Source organism: Mauremys reevesii, linkage group 6 (genome assembly GCF_016161935.1).
Source record: "Mauremys reevesii isolate NIE-2019 linkage group 6, ASM1616193v1, whole genome shotgun sequence".
In the NCBI taxonomy this organism is placed as follows: domain Eukaryota; kingdom Metazoa; phylum Chordata; order Testudines; family Geoemydidae; genus Mauremys; species Mauremys reevesii.
Window position 1 is genome coordinate 1001494 of NC_052628.1, and position 24407 is coordinate 1025900.

General features: G+C 66.6%; 2 protein-coding genes across 2 annotated transcripts in view; both read right to left on the reverse strand.

Annotated features, from left to right (window-relative positions):
* Positions 1-8501: 8501 nt before the first annotated feature.
* On the reverse strand, positions 8502-13131 carry HINT2 (histidine triad nucleotide binding protein 2). Its single transcript, XM_039545350.1, has 5 exons — positions 13018-13131; positions 11738-11893; positions 10085-10189; positions 9617-9689; positions 8502-8678 (listed from the first exon to the last, which is right to left on the reverse strand). Exons 1-5 carry the CDS (start codon positions 13093-13095, stop codon positions 8587-8589), a joined length of 504 nt encoding a protein of 167 aa, XP_039401284.1. The 5' UTR covers positions 13096-13131; the 3' UTR covers positions 8502-8586.
* A 1532-nt stretch (positions 13132-14663) lies between these two features.
* Positions 14664-24407, reverse strand: part of TAF1C (TATA-box binding protein associated factor, RNA polymerase I subunit C) — a 28518-nt gene continuing 18774 nt past the window's right edge. Inside the window, exons 7-15 of the mRNA XM_039544376.1 lie at positions 23426-23676; positions 22397-22522; positions 22047-22164; positions 21484-21555; positions 20348-20483; positions 20095-20222; positions 19164-19342; positions 18324-18461; positions 14664-17451 (exon numbers count right to left, since the gene is read on the reverse strand). Coding sequence (XP_039400310.1) covers positions 16214-17451; positions 18324-18461; positions 19164-19342; positions 20095-20222; positions 20348-20483; positions 21484-21555; positions 22047-22164; positions 22397-22522; positions 23426-23676 — 2386 coding nt within the window. The 3' untranslated portion in view covers positions 14664-16213. The remainder of the gene's footprint in view (positions 17452-18323; positions 18462-19163; positions 19343-20094; positions 20223-20347; positions 20484-21483; positions 21556-22046; positions 22165-22396; positions 22523-23425; positions 23677-24407) is intronic.

The window sequence follows — 24407 nt, forward strand, 5'->3', positions numbered from 1 at the left end:
GCTAACCACAAGTCACACAAGCAATTTCCTTAGACACTCCAGTCTCCCAGTATCACCACCAGTGCACTCGTCCTGGGGATGAATGGTTATGAAAACCAACACCCCAATAAAAGAAAAAGGTTCTCTCAATCCCAAAGGACCAAGCCCCAGACCCAGGTCAATATACACATCAGATCTTACCCACAAATCACGCTGTTGCCAATCCTTTAGAATCTAAAATCTAAAGGTTTATTTACAAAGGGAAAAAGGTAGAGAAGAGAGGTAGAATTGGTTAAATGCAATCAATTACATACAGTAATGGCAAAGTTCTTAGTTCAGGCTTGCAGCAGTGCTGGAGTAAACTGCAGGTTCAATTTAAATCTCTGGAATGCATCCCCCGCTGGGATGGGTCCTCAGTCCCTGGTGTAGAGCTTCAGTTTGTAGCAAAGTCCCTCCAGAGGTCAGAAGCAGGATTGAAGACAAGATGGAGATGAGGCATTGGCCTTATATAGACTTTTCCAGGTGTAAGAATCCCTTTGTCTTCACTGTGGAAATTTACAGCAAAATGGAGCCTAGAGTCACATGGGCCAGTCCCTGCATACTTTGCTGAGTCACAAGGCATGTCTGCCTTCTCTCCATGGGTCAATTGTGTAGCCGATGGCCCTTTAATGGGCCATCAATCCAGCTATGCCGGGCTAACATCAGCTTGTCTGGGACACTTCCCAGAGGCAGAGCAGAATACAAACTATAGACATTACAGAGCCAATACTTATAACTTTAACTACAAATGATACAGACATATAGACAGCATAATTATAACCAGCAACCCATAATCTGGTCTTAGACACCTTAGATGACCCCCTTTATCTAAGATTTGGTGCCACTGCAGGACCTTGGTTGCAACCCGTGTTCTATATGGTCCCAATTTATATCAATAACGTCACACCAGGGGCTCGGGAAGACTAGCCCCCCAGCCCCACCCCTTCCACCTCTCCCCTGCCAGAGCCCCCCACACTGTGGCTGCTGGCCCCCAACCCAGGCTAGCGTCTCCAGCCCTGGAGCACCAGGAGGCCGGGCAGCGCAACCCCAGCCCTGGAGTGCCGGGAGGGCAGGTGGCGTGGTCCCAGCCCCCCCAGCCCTGGTGTGCCAGGACGCCAGGCAGTGCAGCCCCAGTGTCTGGAGGGCAGGCAGTGCAGCCCCAACCCCAGAGCGCCGGGAGGCCGGACAGTGCGGCTGCAGCCCCAGCTGGGGCCATGGCACAGGGGAAGAGCCGCCCACAGAGTGGGCAGTAGGCGGGGGACTGGGGGTGCAGTGTGGGTGAGGCCACACCTGGCTGTTTGGGGGGCTCAGCCTCCCCCAGCCTATGATGCCCACTGCTCATGATCAGGTTGGTTTGACACAATTTGTTTTTGACAAATCCAGGCTGACTGTTATTTATCACCTTATTTCTAGGTGTTTGTAAAGTGATTGCTTAATTATTTGCTCCATCATCATTCTGGGTACAGAAGTTAAGCTGACTGGTCTGTAATCCCCCAGGTTGGATTTATTTTCCATTTTAGAGGTGGGCACTAGATTTGCCCTTTTCCAGTCTTCTGGAATCTCTCCCGTCTCCCATGATTTTCCAAAGATAATCGCTAATGGCTCAGATATCTCCTCAGTCAGCGCCTTGAGTATCCTAGGATGCATTTCATCAGGTCCTGGTGACTTGTCCAAGTAATTTTTAACGTGTCCTTTCCCTATTTTAGCTTCTGATCCGACCTCATTTTCACTGGCATTCACGGTGAGCCGTCCAACCGCTAGGGAAAGTTTTTGGTGAAAACCAAAACAAAGACGTCATTTAGCACCTCTGCCATTTCCACATTTTCTGTTATTGTTTCCTCGACTCATTGAGTAACGGGCCTGCCCTGTCCTTGGTCTTCCTCCTGCTTCTAATGTATTTGTAGAACAATTTCTTGTCTCTGGCTAGTTTAGTCTTGTTTTGTGCCTTGGGACTGGAGCCGCTCTCACTCCCCAGTGCGGCCCCACGGTCCTGGGGGGGGGACAGAGATTCTCCAGTCTTGGGGCCACAGTTGGGCAGGGGGAAAGGAGCAAACAAATTGTAACTATGCTGCCTCTGGCGGGACCCCACTGAGAGTATCAGTTCAGGACAAATCGCTCAGAGCAGGGCAGTCACAGCCCCAGGCTGGGGGTTTTCCACCTCTAAGGCACCAAACCCGCCAGACAGAGAGGACTTTGGTCTCATCCCTGCCCCAGCCCTGCCCTCTGACCCAGCCTGGAAGCTTTGAGGCCTTATTGAGAAACTGAGGCTCGGTGCCTCCTGCACTGAGGAGAGCACGAGGCTGGTTCCCAGGGACACAGGATGCAGCCTCATTACTGCAGCCAACATACCACACCCGGCCAACGGTGCTGAGGAGAGAAGAGCCCAGGGCTGGGGCAGCCGGGAGCAGGACTGAGGGGCCCAAGGCTGGGGCAGGCAGGACAGAGGGGCACTGGCAGGACTGAGGAGCCCAGGGCCGGGGCGGGCGGGGGCAGGACTGAGGGGCACTGGCAGGACAGAGGGGCCCAGGGCCGGGGGCAGGACAGAGGGGCACTGGCAGGACAGAGGGGCCCAGGGCTGGGGGCAGGACAGAGGGGCCCAGGGCCGGGGCGGGCAGGACAGAGGGGCACTGGGAGGACTGAGGGGCCCAGGGCCGGGGCGGCCGGGGGCAGGACAGAGGGGCCCAGGGCTGGGCCGGCCGGGTGGGGCGAACACGACACTGCAGGTCGGCCGGAGGCAATAGCATGTTGCACTGAACTTCCCTCCCGTCAGGAGTCTCTGCTCAGGGGCTCCTGGGCCAGCGGGCAGTCTGCAGGCCTCAGCCCACAGCTCACACACCTCCCCGGTTCGGTTTTCCTGCCAGCGCCCTGCTGGGGGCCACGGCCCAAACGAGCTGGTGATGGCGTCACCCACGGCAATAGCAGCCGCCACCTGGGCTGGGTATTACCCCCTTCCCTCCCCTCTGGGGCATCGTGCGCTTCCCTCCCCAACCCGGCCTGGCGGCGCGACCCCGGCCCAGGGTGTGGGGGCAGCTGCAGCTGTTGAGGAGCAGATCTGGGTTCTTTGCAGTGGGTGGGAAACTGCTCCCAGCCCTCTGTGCAGGTCTGTGGCCTGGCTCACCCCACGGCAGGGGAGGAAGGAGGCATTCACCCTGGCAGGCGTTCCCCTCCCGAGAGCCTGGGACTCCAGGCCTCAGCAAGCAGAAACGCCCCCACCCTGGCACAGCAACTCGTCCCATGGTGCCCCCCCGCCTCCAGAACAGCCAGAGTCCACCCAGCCCAGTGCCCCGTCCTGCCAGGGGGGCATCAGAACCCCCAGGGAGGGGATCCGTGCCCCAGGGACCCCCTCGCAGTTAGAGGCCCCCTGAGCCCTGCAGTGGTGGTGCTGTGTTCATGGGGACTGGATCCTGGCAGCTGCCCGCCCTCGGCAGCAGGAAACGCAGACAAGGCATTAACTGCACCCGAAGCCTGGCCCATGAGAAGACATTCAGGCAGCTCCGAAGGAAGCTCCCGCTTGGGCACAAACCACATGCCCAAGAGGACACAGGAGGATGTGGTGAGCTCTCCGCCCGGCGCATGCAAGGTGGCGGTTGCCTCTGGATACAGATGGAAAACCTCATAAGAAACCCAAGTTACAACACTGACTGGTCTTACCCGACCCATAGAAAAGGCAGGTGGTGGGGAAATCAGGGGCCCAGCGGGGAATTGGTCGCACAAGAGGGGGGTTTGATTGGCCACAGATGAAAAGGGCCATCGGACATTATGTCACTGGAGTCTGTACACGTGTCAAGCAAAAGAAACCTCAGCAGCTCCCAGAGCTCCACTCCCAGAACAGAACCACACTGGACTTGTGTCCAGACGACACGAGGGACGTCCTGGGTACGTTAGTCAGGATATCGCGTCACTAGGTTTCTCCAAGTCAGACAAGACCGCGGCAGACAAGAGCTTCAGTGACGTTGGTTTCCCCAAAACGCTCCATCACGACCAAAGGGCAGAGTTTGAATAGAATTTATGCAGAAGGTTGCCAGCTGTGGCAGAAGCATGGCGCCTGCAGAGCTCTGCACTTTCCCCAGGAACGTTGCAAACACAGGCTTCACAACTCTCCTGGATTTGCAGACTCTCGGATTTCTTCGAGGGCCGTTTGATGACAGAGACAGCGAAAACAATTCAAGCTTGGTGGTGTTCCCGGAGCAGCTGCAGCTGGTGGAGCGCCACAACTGAGCCCAAGAAACAGGCACTGACTGCTGGGATCACATCGCAGTGCAGGTGTGGGATGAGGAGCGGTGGCTGCAGAGCTTTGATGTGCAAGGCCCCAGTCCCGGAGCTGTGCCGAGCTCACCCCAGCCCAGGGACAGCAGAACGAGAGCTGCATTGGCAATTGCCCCATGGAAGCCTGCGACCCCGGCTAGCTCCCAGCTCATTGTGGAGCTGGAAAATCCACCGCGGAGGCCATTGGCACGTGAGTGTGCAGGGCCATTGTCTCCTGCCCCACCGCTGTGACTCCCAGCAACGCACGGAGCAAAGCGGAGAGATGGGCAGCACTGGGGTGACAGACGGCGCACACAGCCCGTCTCCCCCAAAGCGCACCCCGCAACGGCAATGGCACTGCACACGGGCACTATTGTCCCAGCCCTGAGGGGCACAGCTCCAGCTGGCGTCCGGAAGCTGCCTGGGCCCGTAGGCCCCCAGCTGTTGTAACGTCTGGGGTTCAGTCCAGGCCATGGAGGGGCTGTCACTGCCTGCCCTGCCGCTCTGGGGGCCTTCAGTGCTACGCTGCTCAGCTCACAGCTGGCCCCCGCCAGCCAGCAGATCACCCCAGCTTCCAGCGCCGTTACTGTTTGCAGGGACACTACCAGCTCCTAGCCCCCAATCTCCCCACAACGCTCTCCCCGCGGGGGCCAGTAAACCTCCCTCCAAAACATTTTCTTTGCCACGTAAAACCAGACCAAATCCCTCTCTCCTGCCGGGGCACAGCTGCTGTGTTGTCTTCTCCCCTGCTTGGCTTCCCTTCCATGTAAATGTACCTCCCTTGTCTCTGCCTGACGGCCAGGCTGCTCAAACAAGCAAACACACATTCCTTTGTCTGGGGCAGACCGGGCTGGTGCATGGCTTGTCGAACAGACGCCTAGAACCCTTTGCACACACGTCACCTACACCGGGATCTGCCCTGCCGATCTCAGAACCCCACGGTGCAAGGCTGAGTACGCTGGGCCCGATGAGCTGCTGACACAGAGCAGCGAACCTCCCGTCACTCCTGCTTGCTGCAATGGTGCCAGCTGAACTGACTGCAGAGCGACGTGGGCACGTGCCCTGCCGCCGAGGAAGAATAAGGCAGCCACCCCTAGACACCTGCGCGCCTGCGCTTCCACGCTGCTGATCCCGCTCAGACCCCTTTGCCTGCAGCCCCCGGGCAACGTGCCCCCGGATGCCCACATCGCTAGGGCTGGGCCACGGCTGCGCCTGCTCAGCCTCTGCTCCCCACAGGGCCCGGAGAGCAACACTTCCTGTCTGCTCCAGGCAGGAGCGTCGGCGCGGGGAGCCGGCGTGGCCAGGTGCACTATGGGGGAGCTGCTGGGGGTGCTCCCAAGGCAGGCAACCAGGAGAAGACAGATGAAGAACATGGGTTTTATATGGGGGGAGAGGGGGCATCTGGTGTCTGACCCTTGGGTAGCGGAGTGCAAACCTGTACCCAGAGCGGTCACTGGCACAGGGAATGGGGCATTATGGGATAGCTGCAGGAGGACTCTTCGTGTCGACGACGTAGGTCATTTAGGGTCTGGGCTCGCCCTGTGAGGACAGGCAATCGGGCAGCCTATGGAAGCGTCACAGTTCTCCCCTGCTCCCTCTCCTATCCTGTACTCCCTGTGACAGCTCGCTGTGCACAGACCACCCCCCTCCGAGCCGCCGTGCACAGACCACCCCCCTCCGAGCCGCCGCGCCAGACCACCCCCTCCGAGCCGCCGTGCACAGACCACCACCCTCCGAGCCTCCGTCCACAGCCCACCCCCCTCCGAGCCGCCGTGCACAGACCACCACCCTCTGAGCCGCCGCCACAGACCACCCCCCTCCGAGCCGCCGTGCACAGACCACCCCCCTCCGAGCCGCCGTGCACAGACCACCCCCCTCCGAGCCGCCGCCACAGCCCACTCCCCTCCGCGCTGCCGTGCACAGACCCCCCCCCTCCGAGCCGCCGCCACACACCACCCCCCTCCGAGCCGCCGTGCACAGACCACCCCCCTCCGAGCCGCCGTGCACAGACCACCCCCCTCCGAGCCGCCGCCACAGACCACCACCCTCCGAGCCACCGCCAGACCACCCCCCTCCGAGCCACCGTGCACAGACCACGCGGGGAACACGGCACGGTCGCACACGGGATGCAAATAAGGACAGGAATGGGGAGTCCGGTGCAGCGGGCAGCGGGAGTGAAGGTGAATGGCACGATAGGATGGTACCAGACGCTGCCCGCACCAGAGACTCTGAATCCAGAGACAGAAACTATTCACCCAGCTCTGGGCACTGAGGGCTAATGAGCCACTCGCACCAGCCACTGACAGGCACAAATGCCAAGACGAGAGCCCAGCACCTGAGAGCAGCCGTGCACGAGGACAGATCACTAGTGCCACCCGCTGCCGTGTGAGGTCGCCCGCCTAGAGAGAAGAGCCCCACAGAGACTGACATACGCCCAGCTGGGCGCACACCTCCTCAGTGTCTACACCCAGGGCCTGGACTGGGGAATTGTGACCAAGTGGGAATGTTCTGGGTGTTCTGTGAACGCTGAGTGGGGAGCAGTGACCTGGGAAGGTGGCAGGGGAGCTGTGCTGGGACGGGCTGCACTGGGGAAGGGAGGATACCTGAGCCTGGAACCTGAGACCCCAGGAGGGGGGTTGGAGGCCAGGTGACACCTCTGCCCGGGACACTGGACAAAAGCTGGGGGAGGAGCCGGGGGGAGGCTGAGTGAGAGGCTGGGGGGAGTTTCAGTTTGGACCTGGCTGGGAAATGGAGGGGAGCCTGACGGAGCTTGGGCTTACCAATGGGGCTGTGGCCTCCCTGGGCCCCCAGATGGACCTAACTAAAGGGGGTTCTGTTGTCTGTACCGGCAAGGCCTGTCTGGGACTGTGTTCCTGTCGTCTAAACAAACCTTCTGTTTTACTGCCTGGCTGAGAGTCACGGTGAATCGCAGGAAGCCGGGGGTGCAGGGCCTGGCCTCCCCCCACTCTGTGACAGGAATGCACCGTGGGGCTAGCCCCACGTCTCTCCGTGCTGTCCCCGGTCTATGGCAGAGTGAGGCACTATTGGGTGATGCTCTGGCTAGGGTGTCGTGTGCCATAGCCGCATGCCCAGCGACTCGCCGTCAGCCCCACTGGCTGAGCCCCTGGCCTGCTGCTGCTCAGCCACACGGACGGCCCCGAGGCTACATTTCCGCCGCACTCGGGAGGGACCATCCGATTTAGGGTTCCTGCGCCCGTCCCTGCAAGGACTGGAGGGGGGGGGAGCGGGGCCCTGGCTGTGGCTGCAGCAGAGGTGGGCGTGTGCTGACAGGGCCGGGCAGCTTTTCAGCTCTATACACACTAACACAACCCCCAGTTGGAAACTGCCCGGGCCTGGGCCTGCGCAGACCTCACCCCCCCTGCGGGCAAACAGCCCCTCGCAGCAAGGCAGAGAGCGACGGCACCAACTGAACCAAACCCCCAACCCTCCTGGTGCATCGTGCCCCGGGGCCGGGAGAACACGCCGCAGCCATGTGGCTTCCCGCCCGGGCGAGGCGCCCAGACGCCGCGGGAGCAGAGCCTGGACAGACTAGGATAGACGGGCAGCCGCAGCCCCACAGCCCGCGCATCACACGCTCCCCCCTCCCGCCGGGCATCACATGCTGCCCCCCATTCGCCCCCGGCCTGGGCATCACATGGTGCCCCTCCCTCGCCAGGTATCACACAGTCCCCACCATTCCCCTCCAGCCTGGGTATCACATGCTCCCCTCCACCCCCGGGCATCACATGTTGCCCCCCATTCGCCCCCGGCCTGGGCATCACACGCTCCCCCCTCCCGCCGGGCCTCACACTGTCCCGCCCATTCCCCTCCAGACATCACATGCTCCCCCCTTCCCCGCCAGGCATCACACGCTGCCCCCCATTCCCCCCCGGCCTGGGCATCACATGCTCCCCACCATTCCCTCCCAGCATGAGCATCACACGCTCCCCCCTCCCCTGCCAGGCATCACATGCTGCCCCCCATTCCCCCCTGGCCTGGGCATTACACGGTGCCCCCTCCCCCACCGGGCCTCCCATGGTCCCTCCTGTCCTCTCCCTGGCCCGGGCATCACACGCTACCTTCTCCCCTCCCCCTACTCCTCTGCCCCGGGCATCGTGTGCTCCCCTGCCCCAGCACAGCCTATTCCTGCCAAGTGGGAGGCCGACCCCCTGCCCGGTGTGAGCCCCTGGCAGCCGGAGGACGGGCACCGGGACAGACGGGGCAAGCGATCACATGGGCCCTCTCACAGCACTTTAATTGAGGAGCGGGTTTGCCCAGCGGGGCTGGCGCTGCGTCCGCTGCTCCCGTCTCTCCAGCTGCAGCTCAGCCCGGGGGCCAGCCCATCTGACGCCCGCCCAGCACGTGCAAGTGCAGGTGGTAGACGGACTGAGACCCCTGCTTCCCGTCGTTGATCACTGAAAGGCAGAGACACGGGGTGAGTGTGCCAGGCCCTGCAGGCAGGGCGAGTGGGGTGGGGCTGGCCTCCCCCGTGGGCAGGGCATGTGGGGTGGCACGAGAGGGCGGGGCCGGCCCTGCAGGGAGGGTGGGCCAGGTGGGCTGGGGCAAGTGAGGCAGGGCCGTCCCCCTACAGGTGTGGCATGGCGAGAGGGCGGGGTTTGCCCTCTATGGGCGGGGCAAGTGGGGTGGGGCCAGCCCCTGCAGGCGTGGCAGGGCGTGAGCGTGGGGGCCGGTGGGTGGGGCGGAGGCCAGTGGGTGGGGCGGGGGCTGGTCCCCTGCACGTGTGGCATGGCGAGAGGGTGGGGCCTGGCCCGCTATGGGTGGGCTGGGGCAAGTGGGGCGGGTTTGGCCCATATGGGGTGGGCAAGGCCGGCCCCCTGCAGACATGGCATGGCAAGAGGGTGGGGTTTGCCCCCTATGGGCCGGGCGAGAGGGCGGGGTTGGCCCCCTATCGGCCGGGCGAGAGGGCGGGGCCAGCCCCCTGCGGGCGTGGCATGGCGTGAGCGTGGGGGCCAGTGGGTGGGGGTGAGTGGGGTGGGGGCTGGCCCCTGTGGGCGTGGTATGGCGAGAGGGCGGGGCCAGCCCCCTGCGGGCAGGCCGGCCCCCGCCACCCAGAGCGGGGTGCTAGGGCAGCGGTGGGGGGCACAAGACGTGCTGAGGCCACAGGGCCATGGGGGGCGCAGGCAGGGCCCCAGCCCATGAGCGCCATGGGGAGACGACGCTCCAGGGCAGGGACGCAGGGAAGTGCTGGGGGGCACCAGTGGCTCACACACGTCTGGGGCAGGGTCCCAGCTGGGCTGGCAGCGGGCGACGCTGATGAGCTCCAGGGAAACCCCAGGGCAGGGCAGGGCAGGCAGCCGGGCGCTCCCCAGCGCAGGGGGTCCCAGCAACTCACCCACTCGGTAGCCATCCACCAGCCCCTCCACCGTCGCCGTCTGACTGGCCACCAGCAGCAGGTGGCCCAGGAGCTGGGCGTGAGCAGAGGGGCAGGTTGAGGGGGGAAATGGGCACCCCAGGCAGCACCCCCAGAACCCCTCCCCAGGGACCTAGAGCGCCGCAGCCCTGAACCTCCCCCAGAGCACCCACCTTCACCCCCAGCCCCAGGGGGACAGCCAGGCAGGGGGCAGCTGGGCTCTGGAGGGAGGGCGCCCCCCCAAGGTCAGAGCCAGCCCGTACACCCCCCGCCGTGGTTCTGGTGCCAGCACCCCCTCCAGCCAGCACATGGGGCTGTCCAGCCCCCTTCCTGTGCCCAGCCCCTCGGCTCCCCACTGGGCAGCTCCTCGCTGCTCCCCGGGCCACGCTCCCCGCCCCGCCCCAGCCCAGCCCCCCAGGGGAAGGGGCCCTGTCCAGTCGCTCCGCTCACCTCTGCGTCCCCTGCGGCCACGCGGCTCAGCCTAGGGATGGGGCGCTTGGGGATCACCAGGAAATGCACGGGGGCCTGCGGGGCCACGTCCCGGAAGGCAAGGCACTGCGGGGAGAGCGCCGTGAGCACTGCTGCCAGGGGCACCCACTGCCCACTGGGGCAAGCGCCAGCTTAGCCAGGGCTGGGACCGCAGGGTCACTGCCCCCCCCCCCCGACCCTTCCCCCACGGGGCCACTGACACACTCCCTGCAGGGGTCACATCACCCCCAGTCCTGCTCCACACCCCACGGGGCTGGGCTCCATGCCAAGTGCCAGAGCGTTGCCCTCCACACTGGGAAGCTAAACCCAGGGCTGCAGGGAAGCAAGGGGGCTGGGCCAGGGAGCTCGGGGGGGGCCCTCTGGGAGGCGGGGGGGGGCACTCACTCCTCAGCCATCACCCAGCCCAGCCAGGCTGACTTCTCCTACCTCTGGCAGCCTGTTCCCAGCAAAGGGGAGGGCCCCGTCAGAATCCCCCTGCCCTAGCCAGGGGCTGAGGGGTGAAGGGGCTGGCGGGTGCTGCCCCAGGAGCAGGGCAGGCTCAGAGCCCCTGTGCATACAGAGGGACCTAGACAAATTAGAGGATTGGGCCAAAAGAAACCTGATGAGGTTCAACAAGGACAAGTGCAGAGTCCTGCACTTAGGATGGAAGAATCCCATGCACTGCTACAGCCTAGGGACCAAATGGCTGGGCAGCAGTTCTGCAGAAAAGGACCTAGGGGTTACAGTGGACGAGAAGCTGGATATGAGTCAGCAGGGTGCCCTTGTTGCCAAGAAGGCTAATGGCATTTTGGGTTGTATAAGTAGGGGCATTGCCAGCAGATCGAGGGATGTGATCATTCCCCTCTATTGAGCACTGGTGAGGCCTCATCTGGAGTACTGTGTCCAGTTTTGGGCCCCACACTACAAGAAGGATGTGGATAAATTGGAGAGAGTCCAGCGGAGGGCAACAAAAATGATTAGGGGGCTGGAGCACATGACTTATGAGGAGAGGCTGAGGGAACTGGGATTGTTTAGTCTGCAGAAGAGAAGAATGAGGGGGGATTTGATAGCTGCTTTCAACTACCTGAAAGGGGTTCCAAAGAGGATGGATCCAGACTGTTCTCAGTGGTGGCAGATGACAGAACAAGGAGTAATGGTCTCAAGTTGCAGTGGGGGAGGTCTAGGTTGGATATTAGGAAACACTATTTCACTGGGAGGGTGGTGAACCACTGGAATGGGTTACCTAGGGAGGGGGTGGAATCTCCTTCCTTAGAGGTTTTTAAGGCCTGGCCCTGGCTGGGATGATTTAGTTGGGGTTGGTCCTGCTTTGAGCAGGGGGTTGGACTAGATCCCTCCTGAGGTCCCTTCCAACCCTGAGACTCTGTGATTCTATGGCAGAGACCTGGGCCTGCCCCTGCCTCACCCCAGGACCTGGCCTTCCGGGCCCAAAGGAGCTGATCTCCCAGCCCCAGGCCATGGCATCCTCCCCCCTGCCCCACCCACCATGCTGGGAGCCAAGCGGCAAGGCCCCAGCAGGGTGTGCCCAGGGCAGGCAGCAGCGTGCCCCTGCTCAGTGGTGGCAGGCCCGGCTGCAGGGCAGCACAGGATGTCCCTGAATGCGCCGGAGGGCGTCACCTTGTCATCTTCGTAGAGGATGTCGGCCCGGATGGTGCGGTCGATGATCTTGCTGAAGATGGTCGGGGGCCGCTGGCCTGGCCCCTCACTGGCCTCAGCTGCCCGCTGAGCCTTCTGCACCTCCCCATCCTGCCCCCCGGCAGCCACGTAGCATCTCTGGGGCGGAGGGGCACCCGCTCAGGGGCACTGCCAGGTGCACCCCCCGCCCTGGGCACAGCGCAGCCCCGCAGGCACAGCCCCCGCCTCCCACCCTGCTCGGGCCAGCCCGCAGCTAGCGAGAGGAGGCTGGAGCCAGCAGCGCCATCCCCAGGCTCTGGGCCGGGGCTGCTCCGCACTGAGCCGTGAGCAGGGCGGGGGCTCGGCGGGGCCCTGCTCAGCGAGCGGCACGGAGCCGAGGGCACGTCCTGCCCAGGCCAAACCCAACGGGCCGCGGGAGAGCCGGGGGGCCGTGCCGGGCAGGCCCGGAGGGGCTCGGAGCTGGGCAGTGGTGAGCAGCAGCCCCCAGCGGGACACAGCCCGGGGGAGCGGGCACGGGCCAGGGCTGGGGGCTGGGCCCTGCCCTCGGGTCCCCGCTCCCCGTGCGGATGCAGCCTGGCGGGGGAAGAGCTCCTGCCCCCAGCGACCTGCTGCCCCTCGCAGGGGTCACGGCGCGGCCGGAGAGCCCCCGTCCCTCGCTGCGGGGAGCGGCCACACGGCAGTGCCGGAGTCGGGCCAGCGGAGCCCTGCCCTGCCCTGCCCTGCCCGGGAGCCGCGGGCTCGGAGCGGCGCCTTCACCGGCTCGCTGCCCCCACGGTCACCGCGAGGTGACCAAAGCCCCAGGCACCAGCCTCCCCCCCAGCGGGGATAGGACCCAGGAGTCCGGCTCCCAGCCCCTCCCCCACAGCCGGGAAAGGACCCAGGAGTCCGGCTCCCAGCCCCTCCCCCACAGCCGGGATAGGACCCAGGAGTCCGGCTCCCAGCCCCTCCCCCACAGCCGGGGATAGGACCCAGGAGTCCGGCTCCCAGCCCCTCCCCCCTCTAGCCCACAGCGGGGATAGGACCCAGGAGTCCGGCTCCCAGCCCCTCCCCCCATGTACCCCACAGCCGGGATAGGACCCAGGAGTCCGGCTCCCAGCCCCTCCCCTACAGCCGGGATAGGACCCAGGAGTCCGGCTCCCAGCCCCTCCCCCACAGCCGGGGATAGGACCCAGGAGTCCGGCACCCAGCCCCCATAGGACCCAGGAGTCCGGCTCCCAGCCCCCCCCCCTATAGGACCCAGGAGTCCGGGTCCCGCGCGGTACCTGCCCCCAGCGCCAGGCCAAGCCCCGAGCCCCGCGCAGCGCCGCAGCCGCCATGCTGAGCCCACCCCCGCCGCCCATTGGTCCGTCCAGCCCGCGGGGTGGGGCTCACTCCCCATTGGCCGCCGGCTCTGCCACTCCCCGGCCCTTAAAGGGCCCGTGTCCGCCTTCCGGACCCGGTAGGGGGGGAGGGGCCGGGGCCGTTCCTCAGTTTCCCAGCTGGTGCCGGTGACGGTTCCATCCTTCCCATGAAGGCAGCGGGGACATACGTGTGTGTGCATGTACGGTACGTGTGCACACGGTGCCTCTGTGTGTGTGTGTGTGTGTATACCGTACATGTGCACACGTTAGTGTCTGTCTGTGTGTGTGTCAAGTCTCGGGGTAGCTGTGTTAGTCTGATCTGTAAAAAGCAACAAAAAGCCCTGAGGCTCCTTATAAACTGTGTGTGTGTACGGTATGTGTGCACTTTGGTGTGTGTGCGCACACACATTGGGGGGTGTGGGTGTTTGTGTATGGTACATGCAGAGAGTGTGGTGTGTGTGTACATGGTGCACACATTGGTGCAGGGCTCTTTGTGCACACACATTGGGGTGTGTGTGTGTATGGTACGTGCAGAGTGTGGTGTGTGTGTACACGGTGCACAGATGCACGTGCACACGTCCCTGTGTGCACACATTGGTGCAGGGCTCTGTGTGCACACATGCAGGCTCGGGCTGGTGGCCATTCCGTGTGGAACTGAAGCTCTCGGGGCTGTGTTCACACATCTCCCTGGGGCTCAGGGGCTGGAGGGTGGCTCGCAGGAGGTGGGCAGCTCCGTGTGCCGCGGCCCTTTGGGTCTGACCCACTGGGGGTGTGCCCAGGGAGTGAATCACCACGGCACCCAGGGGTCATGTTTGTCATGTCTCCACCCGTGGTGGTGCACCCCCAGAGCCGGTGTCACCACGCAGCCCTGGGTGCTGGGGCGGCTCTGGCAGGGCACCTAGGAGCTCACTGGGCCAGTCCCAGGGGTGGCAGCAATCACACCGGCAGGATGGGGCCACAGCGAGGCACGCAGGAGGCGGGGGGGGGGCACCCTGGGGCAGCAGCAGATGCCGGTGGGGCCGTGTCTGGAAGTCCGAGAGGCCTGCAGCGCTGTGGGAAGCCAGGCAGGGCCCAGCCCCTCTGGGCTGAACATGGAGGGAGGCCGGGGGCATGTGCACTGACAGTATCTCCCCCACAATGGACATCACAGAATTTCCTGAGCCCACCACCGCCTCTCCATGTGGGGGGCACGTGGGCAGGGCAGCTTCTTCCTCAGTGCAGCCCGCAGGGACAGCTCCCATCTCCGGGCACCAAGGAACAGCACCAGCGGGCAGAGCTGGGAACCCAGCACCCAGCAGCTGCAGATCACAACAGCCCAGCGTCCAGACCCCGGGAACAGGCGCAGCCCTGGCACTGGCAGGACATAGCCCCCCAAAATACTTCCAAGAATGAAAATAAGTGGAAAGACTTTGCCCATTCAGCTCACTTCCGCCCCACCGATCGTGCACTCCACCAGCCCCATGCCCCAGCCCCTATCCTGTCTGCCAACAGGTGCCAAGTGCCCCACAGGGAAGGAACAGACCAGGGCAATTTCGAGTGATCCTCCCCTGTCCTTCAGTCCCAGCTTCCGGCAGCCAGAGGCCTAGGGCCACCCGGAGCAGGGGGCTGCGTCCCGGACATCCTGGCTAATAGCCATTGAGGCACCTGGCCTGCAGGGACGCTCGGTGGGTTCTGAAGCCGGTTACACTGGAGTTCCACAGGCTGGCTGGAGTTGGAGGAGGAAACACTCCCTTGTGTGTCTGAAACCCGCTGCCTGGTCCTTTGCTGGGGTGACCCCAGGCCGTGTTAGAAGGGGGAAAATATCCCGTCCCTAGTCACTGTCTCCGCACCACTCATGCTTTGACAGACCTCTCGCCTAGGCCTCTGTGCACAGTCCTGCCGCCTTCCCTTGCCGCTGGGGGCCCCGCAGCTGGGGAGCTGGCCGTGAAGCACACCAAGCTCCGGCCAGGCCTCCCGGGCTCTCTGCTTGTCAGAGGGGGGCGGGGCGGGTCCTGCCTGGCAGAGCTGGCACTTGGCACGGCTTGCTCACCCCAGAGGGGCAGTGGAGATGGGGGGTGGAGGAGCTCCAGTATGTGTCCATTGAACTGGGGGCCCCGCAGGGTGGGAGGGGGCTAGGACGACCCCCCCAATCCCCCTCCCGGCCCAATGGACGGGGGCCAGAGCCCATCTCTCTCTAGTATCCGTCACAGAAAATCCTCAGCCCAGCAGCCCATGCAGTTCAGTCTGATGGGGCCTAGGACTCACTGCTGCTCCTGCTGCAGAGAAAGGGGCAGGAAACCCCCCGAGGGGCCTTTCCCACAGCCACTGAGGCAGGCTGAATGTACATGATGGGTGATCCAGTGGCAGTGAGTTCCGCAGGGCACATACATACTGCGTGCTGCTCAGAAGCTCATTGCTGGTTTTCCTGTGCCCCCAGGGTCAGTTCCCCAGCCCTGTGGAAAGGGCTGGGAGCCCCCACTTCTCCTGTGACCCTAGAGGACTAGGGGGAGCAGCGCTCAGGACACAGGCACTTCACCGCTCCCACTGGTGAGGTGTGTGCCAACGCCCTGCCCCAGCTACACCCACAGGCCTGGGCTCTCCATGCCCATGCAGCAGGACAGCCCTCTGCGCCCCGCACTGCCCCTGTGCCCAGCTCCCTTGGCATCGGTGCCAGGCCCTGCCCCAGACGAGCCCTGCAGAGGCAGCGGGGGAGTCATGCACTAGCTCGGATCTGGCTCTCTCTCCTTGCTGCCAGCTGCAGTGTGGGGCTGGCTGGACACGGCAGCCGGAGCAGGGACCCTGGTGGGGAACAAGAGCCAGGCCCAGCTTGACTTCCCACCCACCCCTGCACGTGGCAGCAGCAGGCAGCAATGCCGGTGTTCCGCCCACCCTGCCTGGTGCCTGAGAAACCGCAGCAGCTGACAGCCCCCAGGCCCCACGAACCTGCTGCCACATGCTGGGGGTCAGGCCTGCTCCAGAAAACCCCGGCCGGCGGGTCCATCCCCACGGCACAGACAATGCCCAGGTGCTGCCTGTCCGTTTATTGCGTTATCTGCACTGGCCAACAGCCCCAGGGCCAGGGGGCCAGGCCATGGCTGCGCAGATGCCGCCCATCCAGACAAGGCCCCCGCGGCGGCTCTCAGAAGCCCATGCGGGGCCGTTTGCGGGGGGGCTGCGACCCTGTGGAGCGCTGGCTCTGGGAGGACGCGCCCCAGCGCTGGCTGCCCAGGCTCGAGGTCTGGCTCGCAGGCAGCTCGGCCGGCGGCTCCGGGCAGGGCTGGGTGAAGATGGCCAGGTAGTCCCGCAGGGTTTTCCTGCGCTCCTTGGGGATGCCCCGCGAGCTCAGGGTCTGGGACGAGAGCAGCTGGGAAGAGTCCTCTGTGTCCTGGCTGCCCCAGGCCGCCTGCTCGCTGCGCTGGGAGCTGCTGGCCAGCGGGGAGGCCGGCCAGACCTGCCCAGGGGCTGGGGGCCGGTGCCCCCGTCCCGCCCTCGGTGGGGAAAGGTCCTGGCGGCACACAGGGGCCGGGGGCTGCAGCTCCTCGGCCCGGCCCGGGGGCTCGCTGGGGGGCTGGCTGCAGGCGGAGAAGTCACTGAGGTCAGACTGGTAGGTGACGGAGGAGGTGAAGCTGCCAAACAGGCTGCGGCGGCTCCGTGCTTGCTTCAGGCGCCGTCTCCGGTCCCTCAGCGCGTGCAGCTTGTGGGTCCTGGTCACGCCCAGCTTCTCCTCCCACCACTCACCCCAGCCGCCCGCCCACGACGCCGTCAGCCGCTTGCTCAGGTCGTCGGGCCAGGCCCAGGGCTCCATGGGGTGGGGCATGGCCAGGGGGGTGGGGGGCAGCCCCAGGGCCCAGGGCGCCAGGCAGGCCCGCTCCCGCATGGCGCGGCACAGCAGCTGGCGGGCCTGGCGGTAGAGGGGGCTGTCCCCGGCCGGCTGGCTCAGCTCCCCACGGGTGAAGAGGCGCTGATGGCTGATGGTGTGGGGGGCTTGGGGCTGGCTCTGCTCCGGCAGCCGGCTCCAGTCCCTGAGGAGAGCTTTCAGCCAGCAGCCGTAGCGGGCAGCGGCTGCCAGGCCCCCACTGGGCCTGGCTTCCTCTGGGGCTGCTGCCTGCCCGGCATCGGCGGTGCCCTCGGAGACGGTCCCTGGCAGGCGGCCGCTCTCCTCGCTGCCCGAGCCCAGGGAGGCGCCCCACGCGGGCGAGGGCTGGCCGGCCGCAGCAGGAACTGGCAGGGACGCGGGCGAGGTGGGGGCTGCCGACGACTCACTCTCTGCCGGCGGCTCATGCAGCAGGGTTTGGTAGAACAGGTCCCCGGCCTCGGAGAGCTGGAAAACCAGCAAGGGCTCCAGTGGTCCCTGCCCGGCAGGGGCGGCCGTCACACCTGGGGGGAAACGGAGGTGAGGGGGCTGAGTGCAGTGACTGGGGACAGACCCCCTCCTGGGCCCCACACTGAGCTAGGGGAGACCGTCCCAGGCCCAGGCAGCTCCACACACAGAACTGGACAGACCCCCCCGCAGCCCACAGAGAGCTGGGGAGACCCCCACTGGGCCCACACACACAGCCCCACCCCAGAGAGCAAGGGGAGATCCCTGTCCCACCCCTCCCAGCTGTCCGGAGCCCCCCGTCAGAGGCACAGGGACACAGGAAGATCAGAGCCAGGGCCTCTCCCTTTGGCTGCACCCCAGCAATGGGGGCCTGGGACTGCTGGGACATGGGAGTGTGAAAGTGGGAATGTTCTGGGTGTGTCTGTGAACGCTGAGTGGGGAGCAGTGACCTGGGAAGGTGGCAGGGGAGCTGTGCTGGGACTGTCTGCACTGGGGAAGGGAGGAGACCTGAGCCTGGAACCTGAGACCCCAGGAGGGGGGTTGGAGGCCAGGTGACACCTCTGCCCGGGACACTGGACAAAGGCTGGGGTAGGAGCCAGGGGGGAGGCTGAGTGAGAGGCTGGGGGGGTTTTCAGTTTGGAGCTGGCTGGGAAATGGAGGGGAGCCCGACGGGGCTTGGGCTTCCCAACGGGGTTGGGCTTCCCTGGGGCCCCCAGATGGACCTAACTAAAGGGGGTTCTGTTGTCTGTACCAGCAAGACCTGTCTGGGACTGTGTTCCTGTCGTCTAAATAAACCGTCTGCTTTACTGGCTGTCTGAGAGTCACGGTGAATCACAGGAAGCCGGGGGTGCCGGGCCTAGTCTCCCCCCGACTCCGTGACAGGGGGGTTCCATGCCAGGCCACCCCCACCCGACCCCCAGCCACCTACCAGCGGCGGGCGCGGCCAGCCTCTGGTGCAGCAGGCCCTGCCAGGGGGTCGCCTGCGGGGGAAGGTGCTGCAGACCCTGGGAGATGGGATGGAGCCGCCGGGGGGGCCCTGCGAGCTGGCAGGCTGAATGGCTGCCACCTGGGCAAGAGGGGGAGTGTGAAATGCTGTGTGGGAGCTCTGCCCCCCCCAGCTCCCCCGCACTGCCCCCCCACAGCTCTGCCCCCCCCACAGCTCCCCCGCACTGCCCCCCCAGCTCTGCCCCCCCACAGCTTGGACCCACCACCCCTTCCCATAGCTCTGCCCTCCCAGCTCCCGCACTGCCCCCAGCTTGGACCCCTCAGCTCCCCTCGCACTGCCCCCCCAGCTCTGATCCCACAGCCCCAGCCCAGCCCCCCTCCCACCTGTAACTCAGCCCCTCGACAGAGCCCCATGGAGTGGGAGGGGCACCCCAGCTCTGGGGAACCCCCATGCTGACATGTGCACACACTCCAGAGACCCCTCTAAACCAGAGGTCCCAAAACTTTTCAGGGGCACACCCTCCCCCCTGCCGGAGCCAGGAATGGGGCTGGGTTCCCAGGGAGGGGGGCTGTAGACAGGGGTAAGGGGGCCAAGGCTGGGGTTGCAGCTGGGGGTGGGGCTGGGTGGCGTTCCTTCCCTCCCCCCCCCCCAGGGGCTGGCCTGGGCTTGCTGGGCCCTCCTGAGCGTTCCTCTGCGACCTCCTAGGGGGCCCGCCCCAGTTTGGTGACCCCTCCCTGCCGGAAACGGCCCCCCCCCAGCCAGGGACTGCAGCAGGAGCAGCTCCCAGCCCCCCACCCCCCCATGCCCCCCGCCCCCACTCACCCGTGTACTGCAGCAGCAGCAGCTCCTGCGTGCGGTGGGCGCCCAGCAGCACCTTGTGGCTGGTCTCCTGGGAGCGGCCCGGGGTGAGATGGGCGCAGATGGGCGGGGCCTCCAGCATGTGCTCCCAGCGCAGCATCGGCACCCGGGGGAAGCGCTCGTCCAGCACGTACACCGAGAACGGGGGCAGGGCACGGGGGGGGGGGGTTAGTGAGAGCGTCCCAGAGAGCCCCCGGGGTGCTCCCCTCCCCTGCCTGTAACCGGGGGGGGGCAGGGCACCAGGGGGGGTAAGTGAGAACATCCCAGAGAGCCCCGGGCTGCTCCTCCCCTGCCTGTAACGGGGGGGGGGCCGGGCACGGGGCGGGGGTTAGTGAGAGCGACCCAGACAGCCCCGGGCTGCTCCCCTCCCTGCCTGTAACAGGGGCAGGGCACCACCGGGGGGTTAGTGAGAGCGTCCCAGAGAGCCCCCGGGGTGCTCCCCTCCCCTGCCTGTAACCGGGGGGGGGCAGGGCCCGGGGCGGGGGCAGTGAGAGCGTCCCAGAGAGCCTCGGCTGCCCCTCCCCTGCCTGTAACCCGGGGGGGGGGCAGGGCACTGGGGCAGGGGGGGTCAGTGAGAACATCCCAGAGAGCCCCCGGGCTGCTCCTCCCTGCCTGTAACCGGGGGGGGGGCAGGGCACTGGGGCAGGGGGGGTCAGTGAGAACATCCCAGACAGCCCCCGGGCTGCTCCCCTCCCCTGCCTGTAACCCGGGGGGGGGGCAGGGCACTGGGGCAGGGGGGGTCAGTGAGAACATCCCAGAGAGCCCCCGGGCTGCTCCCCTCCCCTCCACCAAGCCGCGGGTCGGCCCGGGCTCTGCAGGGTCAGCCTGGCTGCCTCGCCTCCCCCCGGCGCTGAGGGGCTGGAGCGTCGCCCAGCCAGCGGCCCGGGCACTCACCTGCGTGGCGACGAGGTGCTGGCAGGGGTGGGCCCTGCCCAGGTACATGGGTAGCATCACTCGCTCTCCTCTCTGGCACTCGGCTTCTCCTCCCACCTTGAACAGATCAAACGGGCGACTGGCGGGAGCCTGGAGCGGAAAAGACCAGGGCACGTGAGCACCAAGGCAGGGAGGCCCCCTGCCCCCCGTGAGCCCAGTTCCCTCCCCACATGCCCGTCCTGCCCTCCCCGCTCGCTGCACCCGGGCAGCCTCACCCGCACGTCGAGGCACTGCAGGCCAGTGCGGTCGGCGCAGCTCAGCACCCGCGGGTGGGAGGTGAACTCGCTCCAGCGCCATGGCGACGCCTCTCGGAAGAACGCCGTCTCGGGGTCCTGGCGCAGGCGCTGCAGCCTGGGGGGACAGGAATCTCCAGTGGGCCGGCACTGGGGGTGGGGGGATCACTGCTGGGCCAGCCCAAGGGGGGGGCTGATGAAGAGGGAATGTTCTGGGTGTGTCTGTGAATGCTGAGTGGGGAGCAGTGACCTGGGAAGGTGGCAGGGGAGCTGTGCTGGGACGGGCTGCACTGGGGAAGGGAGGAGACCTGAGCCTGGAACCTGAGACCCCAGGAGGGGGGTTGGAGGCCAGGTGACACCTCTGGACACAAAGGCTGGGGGAGGAGCCGGGGGGAGGCTGGGGGGAGTTTCAGTTGGGAGCTGGCTGGGGACGGGAAGTGAGGGCAGACAGGGTTGACTGGCTCGCGGGACCCCAGAATGGACCCAGCCGAGGGGTCCGGTTCTCTGGACCTACAAGCTCTGTTTTAGACCCTGTCCCTGTCATCTAATAAACCTCTGTGTTACTGGCTGGCTGGGAGTCACGTCTGACTGCGAAGTGGGGGGGCAGGACCCTGTGGCTTCCCCAGGACCCCGCTGGGGCGGACTCGCTGTGGGAAGCGCACGGGGGGCAGAGGATGCTGAATGCTCCAAGGAGAGACCCAGGAGGTGAAGCCGTGTGAGCTTCTTGCCCTGCAGACTGGCTGCTCCGAGGGAGAGGAGGCTCCCCAGAGTCCTGCCTGGCTTGTGGGGAGCAGTTCCAGAGCAGCGCCCGGGGACTCTGTGACAGGGGGTGGGATGCACAGGATTCAGGGGTCACTGTCTGGGCGGGCGTGGGGGGGAGGGGAGGACAGGACACTGGGCAGCACCTCACCTGGGCGGGGGACAATGCAGGGCATGGTGCCCCCTGCCTGGGCCGGTCCCTGGCTGTTTGCGGCGGGAGGGGGACATGCACCAGGCTTCATAGTGGTTAGGAAAAGCCACAGCCACCCCCCACCCAGGAGCACCCACCCTCACTCACGCATGCTCTGGGTTCCCCCGGTGCCCCCCCTTCCCAGGGCCCCAGCCCTGGCCCCCCTTACCCAGTCTCGACGTTCCAGAGGTACACGGCCCCGCTGAGGGTGCAGACCGACAGCTCCCCGGGGAGGTGGGGGCTGCGGGGAAGGGCAGAGCGTCAGCGCAGGGCGGACCCCCCCTCGGGCACAGGACGGACAGGCCCAGCAAACCCAGTTTAAAGGCTCATTGCTGTGCCAGGCCCGACAAACTCACTCCACCTACCACGCTGTGCCCGTGGTGGGCGGGACGGACCGGCAGCGCAGCGCAGCCGCGGTACACGGCCGTGAGTCGTGCGCACTGGTGGTCCCTGAGCCCAGCCTGGACCAGGGCAGGGAGCTCCGGGCGGTGGGGGGACACGACCCCAGCGGAGGGGAACCGAGCACCAGCCTCGGGCGCGGAGTGGCTGACCTGGCGTGGCCGAGGAAGGCAGACGGGCCCCTTTCTTCCCCTGCACCGCAGAAGCAACCGGACGGGGCCTTCTGCATTCCCAGGGCCAGCTCCCGCCCAGGGCAGGGGGTGGTGAGGTGCCCCCCAGTCCAGGGCCCACAGGGAGCGTGGCTCCTCCAGCCGGGCCAGCCCAGGCACGTACCTGACGGTGAGGCAGGAGGCGGGCGCGTCGGTGCGAATGACCTGGAGCGGGACAGGGGCGGTGCCGGTCTGGAGCCGCCAGGCACCACAGTGATGATCCGAGCGAACGCCGACGAGGGCTGCACATGGGGAGGAGACGCCGTGGTAAGCCCAGGGGGCCATGGCTGCTGACCGGGGCCAGGCCCACAGGGCACGGGAGCCCCGGGACAGGAGTTGGTGGGCCCAGCGCCTCGGCCCGCCCCCCACGGGAGGCTGTTCCCTGCCCCGTGCACTCAGCCCTCCGCCAGGACCACACGCAGCCGGTGGCAGAGCCAGCAGCAGAGCCTGGCACCTCCCCGGGGCCCCACTCACCTTCCCCGGCCACCTGCGCGGCGGCCACCTGGCGGACCCGGCCACTGAGCTCGAACTGCGCCGGGCGGCCGTGGGCGCGGGGCTGCAGGGCACCGGCCACCTGCTCCAGAGCCACCTCCTGGAAACCTGGCACCGTGTCAAGGGCCATGCACCACCTGCAGGGCCATGGCCGGCCCCACGCCAGAGGGTCAGCCCCAGCCCGGGGACAACCGCCAGCCCCTGGCCCGGCAAACCTCCCTGCCCAGCCCAGCCCCCAGCCCGGCAAACCTCCCTGCCCAGCCCAGCCCCCAGCCCAGGGTCAACAGCCAGCCCCCGGCCCGGCAAACCTCCCTGCCCAGCCCAGCCCCCAGCCCGGCAAACCTCCCTGCCAGCCCCCAGCCCGGGGACAACCGCCAGCCCCCGGCCCGGCAAACCTCCCTGCCCAGCCCAGTCCCCGGCCCGGCAAACCTCCCTGCCCAGCCCAGCCCCCAGCCCAGGGACAACAGCCAGCCCCTGGCCCGGCAAACCTCCCCACCCAGCCCAGCCCCCAGCCCAGGGACAACCGCCAGCCCCCAGCCCAGCAAACCTCCCAGCCCAGCCCCCGGCCCGGCAAACCACCCAGCCCCAGCCCAGGACAACCTCCCAGCCCAGCCCCGGCCCGGCAAACCTCCCAGCCCAGCCCCGGCCGGGCAAACCTCCCAGCCCAGCCCCCGGCCCGGCAAACCTCCCAGCCCAGCCCCCGGCCTGGCAAACCTCCCAGCCCAGCCCGGGGACAACAGCCAGGCCCCCCAGCCCAACGAGCCCCCCCGTGCCAGCCCCCAGCCTCCCCAGAGGCCCCAGCAATGGGGCCGAGCTGTGCCCATCCCCTCACCAGTGACAGACCAGCCAGGTCCCGGGCATCAACCCCCCCATCCCTGGGGTGCAACAGGACTTGATGCCCCCAGCAATGAGCTCTGCCTCCCCCGCCCACCTCCCCAGGCTGGGGCCACGCTCAGCACTGCCCTGCACCAGCACCAGCACGGCCAGCCCAGCCTGTCTGCAGAAGGATACAGAGGAGGTTCATGGCCTCCCCGCCTGGGTAGACCAGGCAGCCTCTGGGGGCAGGAGCCACGTCGTTGGTGGGGAGCCAGGCCAGGGCCCCCCCCGTCGGGGCGTCGTCGAACAGCAGCTTCGCCCACTGCAGCGCCAGGTCCTCGTGGATGCACTCGGCCAGCAGGCCCAGGGGCACCTCGAACAGCCAGTCCCGGGACAGGCAGGAGAACCGGCGCAGCCGCGGGCTGGGCTGGAGCTGGGGGCAGTGACTGCGGGGACAGCCGGGCATCGGGGACAGCTCAGCCCTGCCCCTCCCCAGCCCCCAGCCAGCCGGGCATCGGGGACAGCTAAGCCCTGCCCCTCCCCAGCCAGCCCCCAGCCAGCCGGGCATCGGGGGCAGCTCAGCCCTGCCCCTCCCCAGCCAGCCGGGCATCGGGGACAGCTCAGCCCTGCCCCTCCCCGGCCCCCAGCCAGCCGGGCATCGGGGACAGCTCAGCCCTGCCCCTCCCCAGCCAGCCGGGCATCGGGGACAGCTCAGCCCTGCCCCTCCCCAGCCCCCAGCCAGCCGGGCATCAGGGACAGCTCAGCCCTGCTCCTCCCCAGCCCCCAGCCAGCCGGGCATCGGGGGCAGCTCAGCCCTGCCCCTCCCCAGCCCCCAGCCAGCCGGGCATCGGGGACAGCTCAGCCCTGCCCCTCCCCAGCCAGCCGGGCATCAGGGGCAGCTCAGCCCTGCCCCTCCCCAGCCAGCCGGGCATCGGGGACAGCTCAGCCCTGCCCCTCCCTGGCCCCCAGCCAGCCGGGCATCGGGGACAGCTCAGCCCTGCCCCTCCCCAGCCCCCAGCCAGCCGGGCATCGGGGACAGCTCAGCCCTGCCCCTCCCCAGCCCCCAGCCAGCCGGGCATCGGGGACAGCGCAGCCCTGCCCTCCCAGCCCCCAGCCAGCCGGGCATCGGGACAGCTCAGCCCTGCCCCTGCCCAGCCCCAGCCAGCCGGGCATCGGG

Bases quoted from the DNA above. Each gene is read 5' to 3' on its own strand.
- HINT2 (XM_039545350.1), bottom strand. From the start codon at position 13,095: ATGGGCGGCGGGGGTGGGCTCAGCATGGCGGCTGCGGCGCTGCGCGGG. The intron at 11,894-13,017 runs GTACCGCGCGGG...CCTCCGCCCCAG, and splicing joins TGGCCTGGCGCTGGGGGCAG to AGATGCTACGTGGCTGCCGG. The intron at 10,190-11,737 runs GTGACGCCCTCC...CTCTCCCCGCAG, and splicing joins TCCTCTACGAAGATGACAAG to TGCCTTGCCTTCCGGGACGT.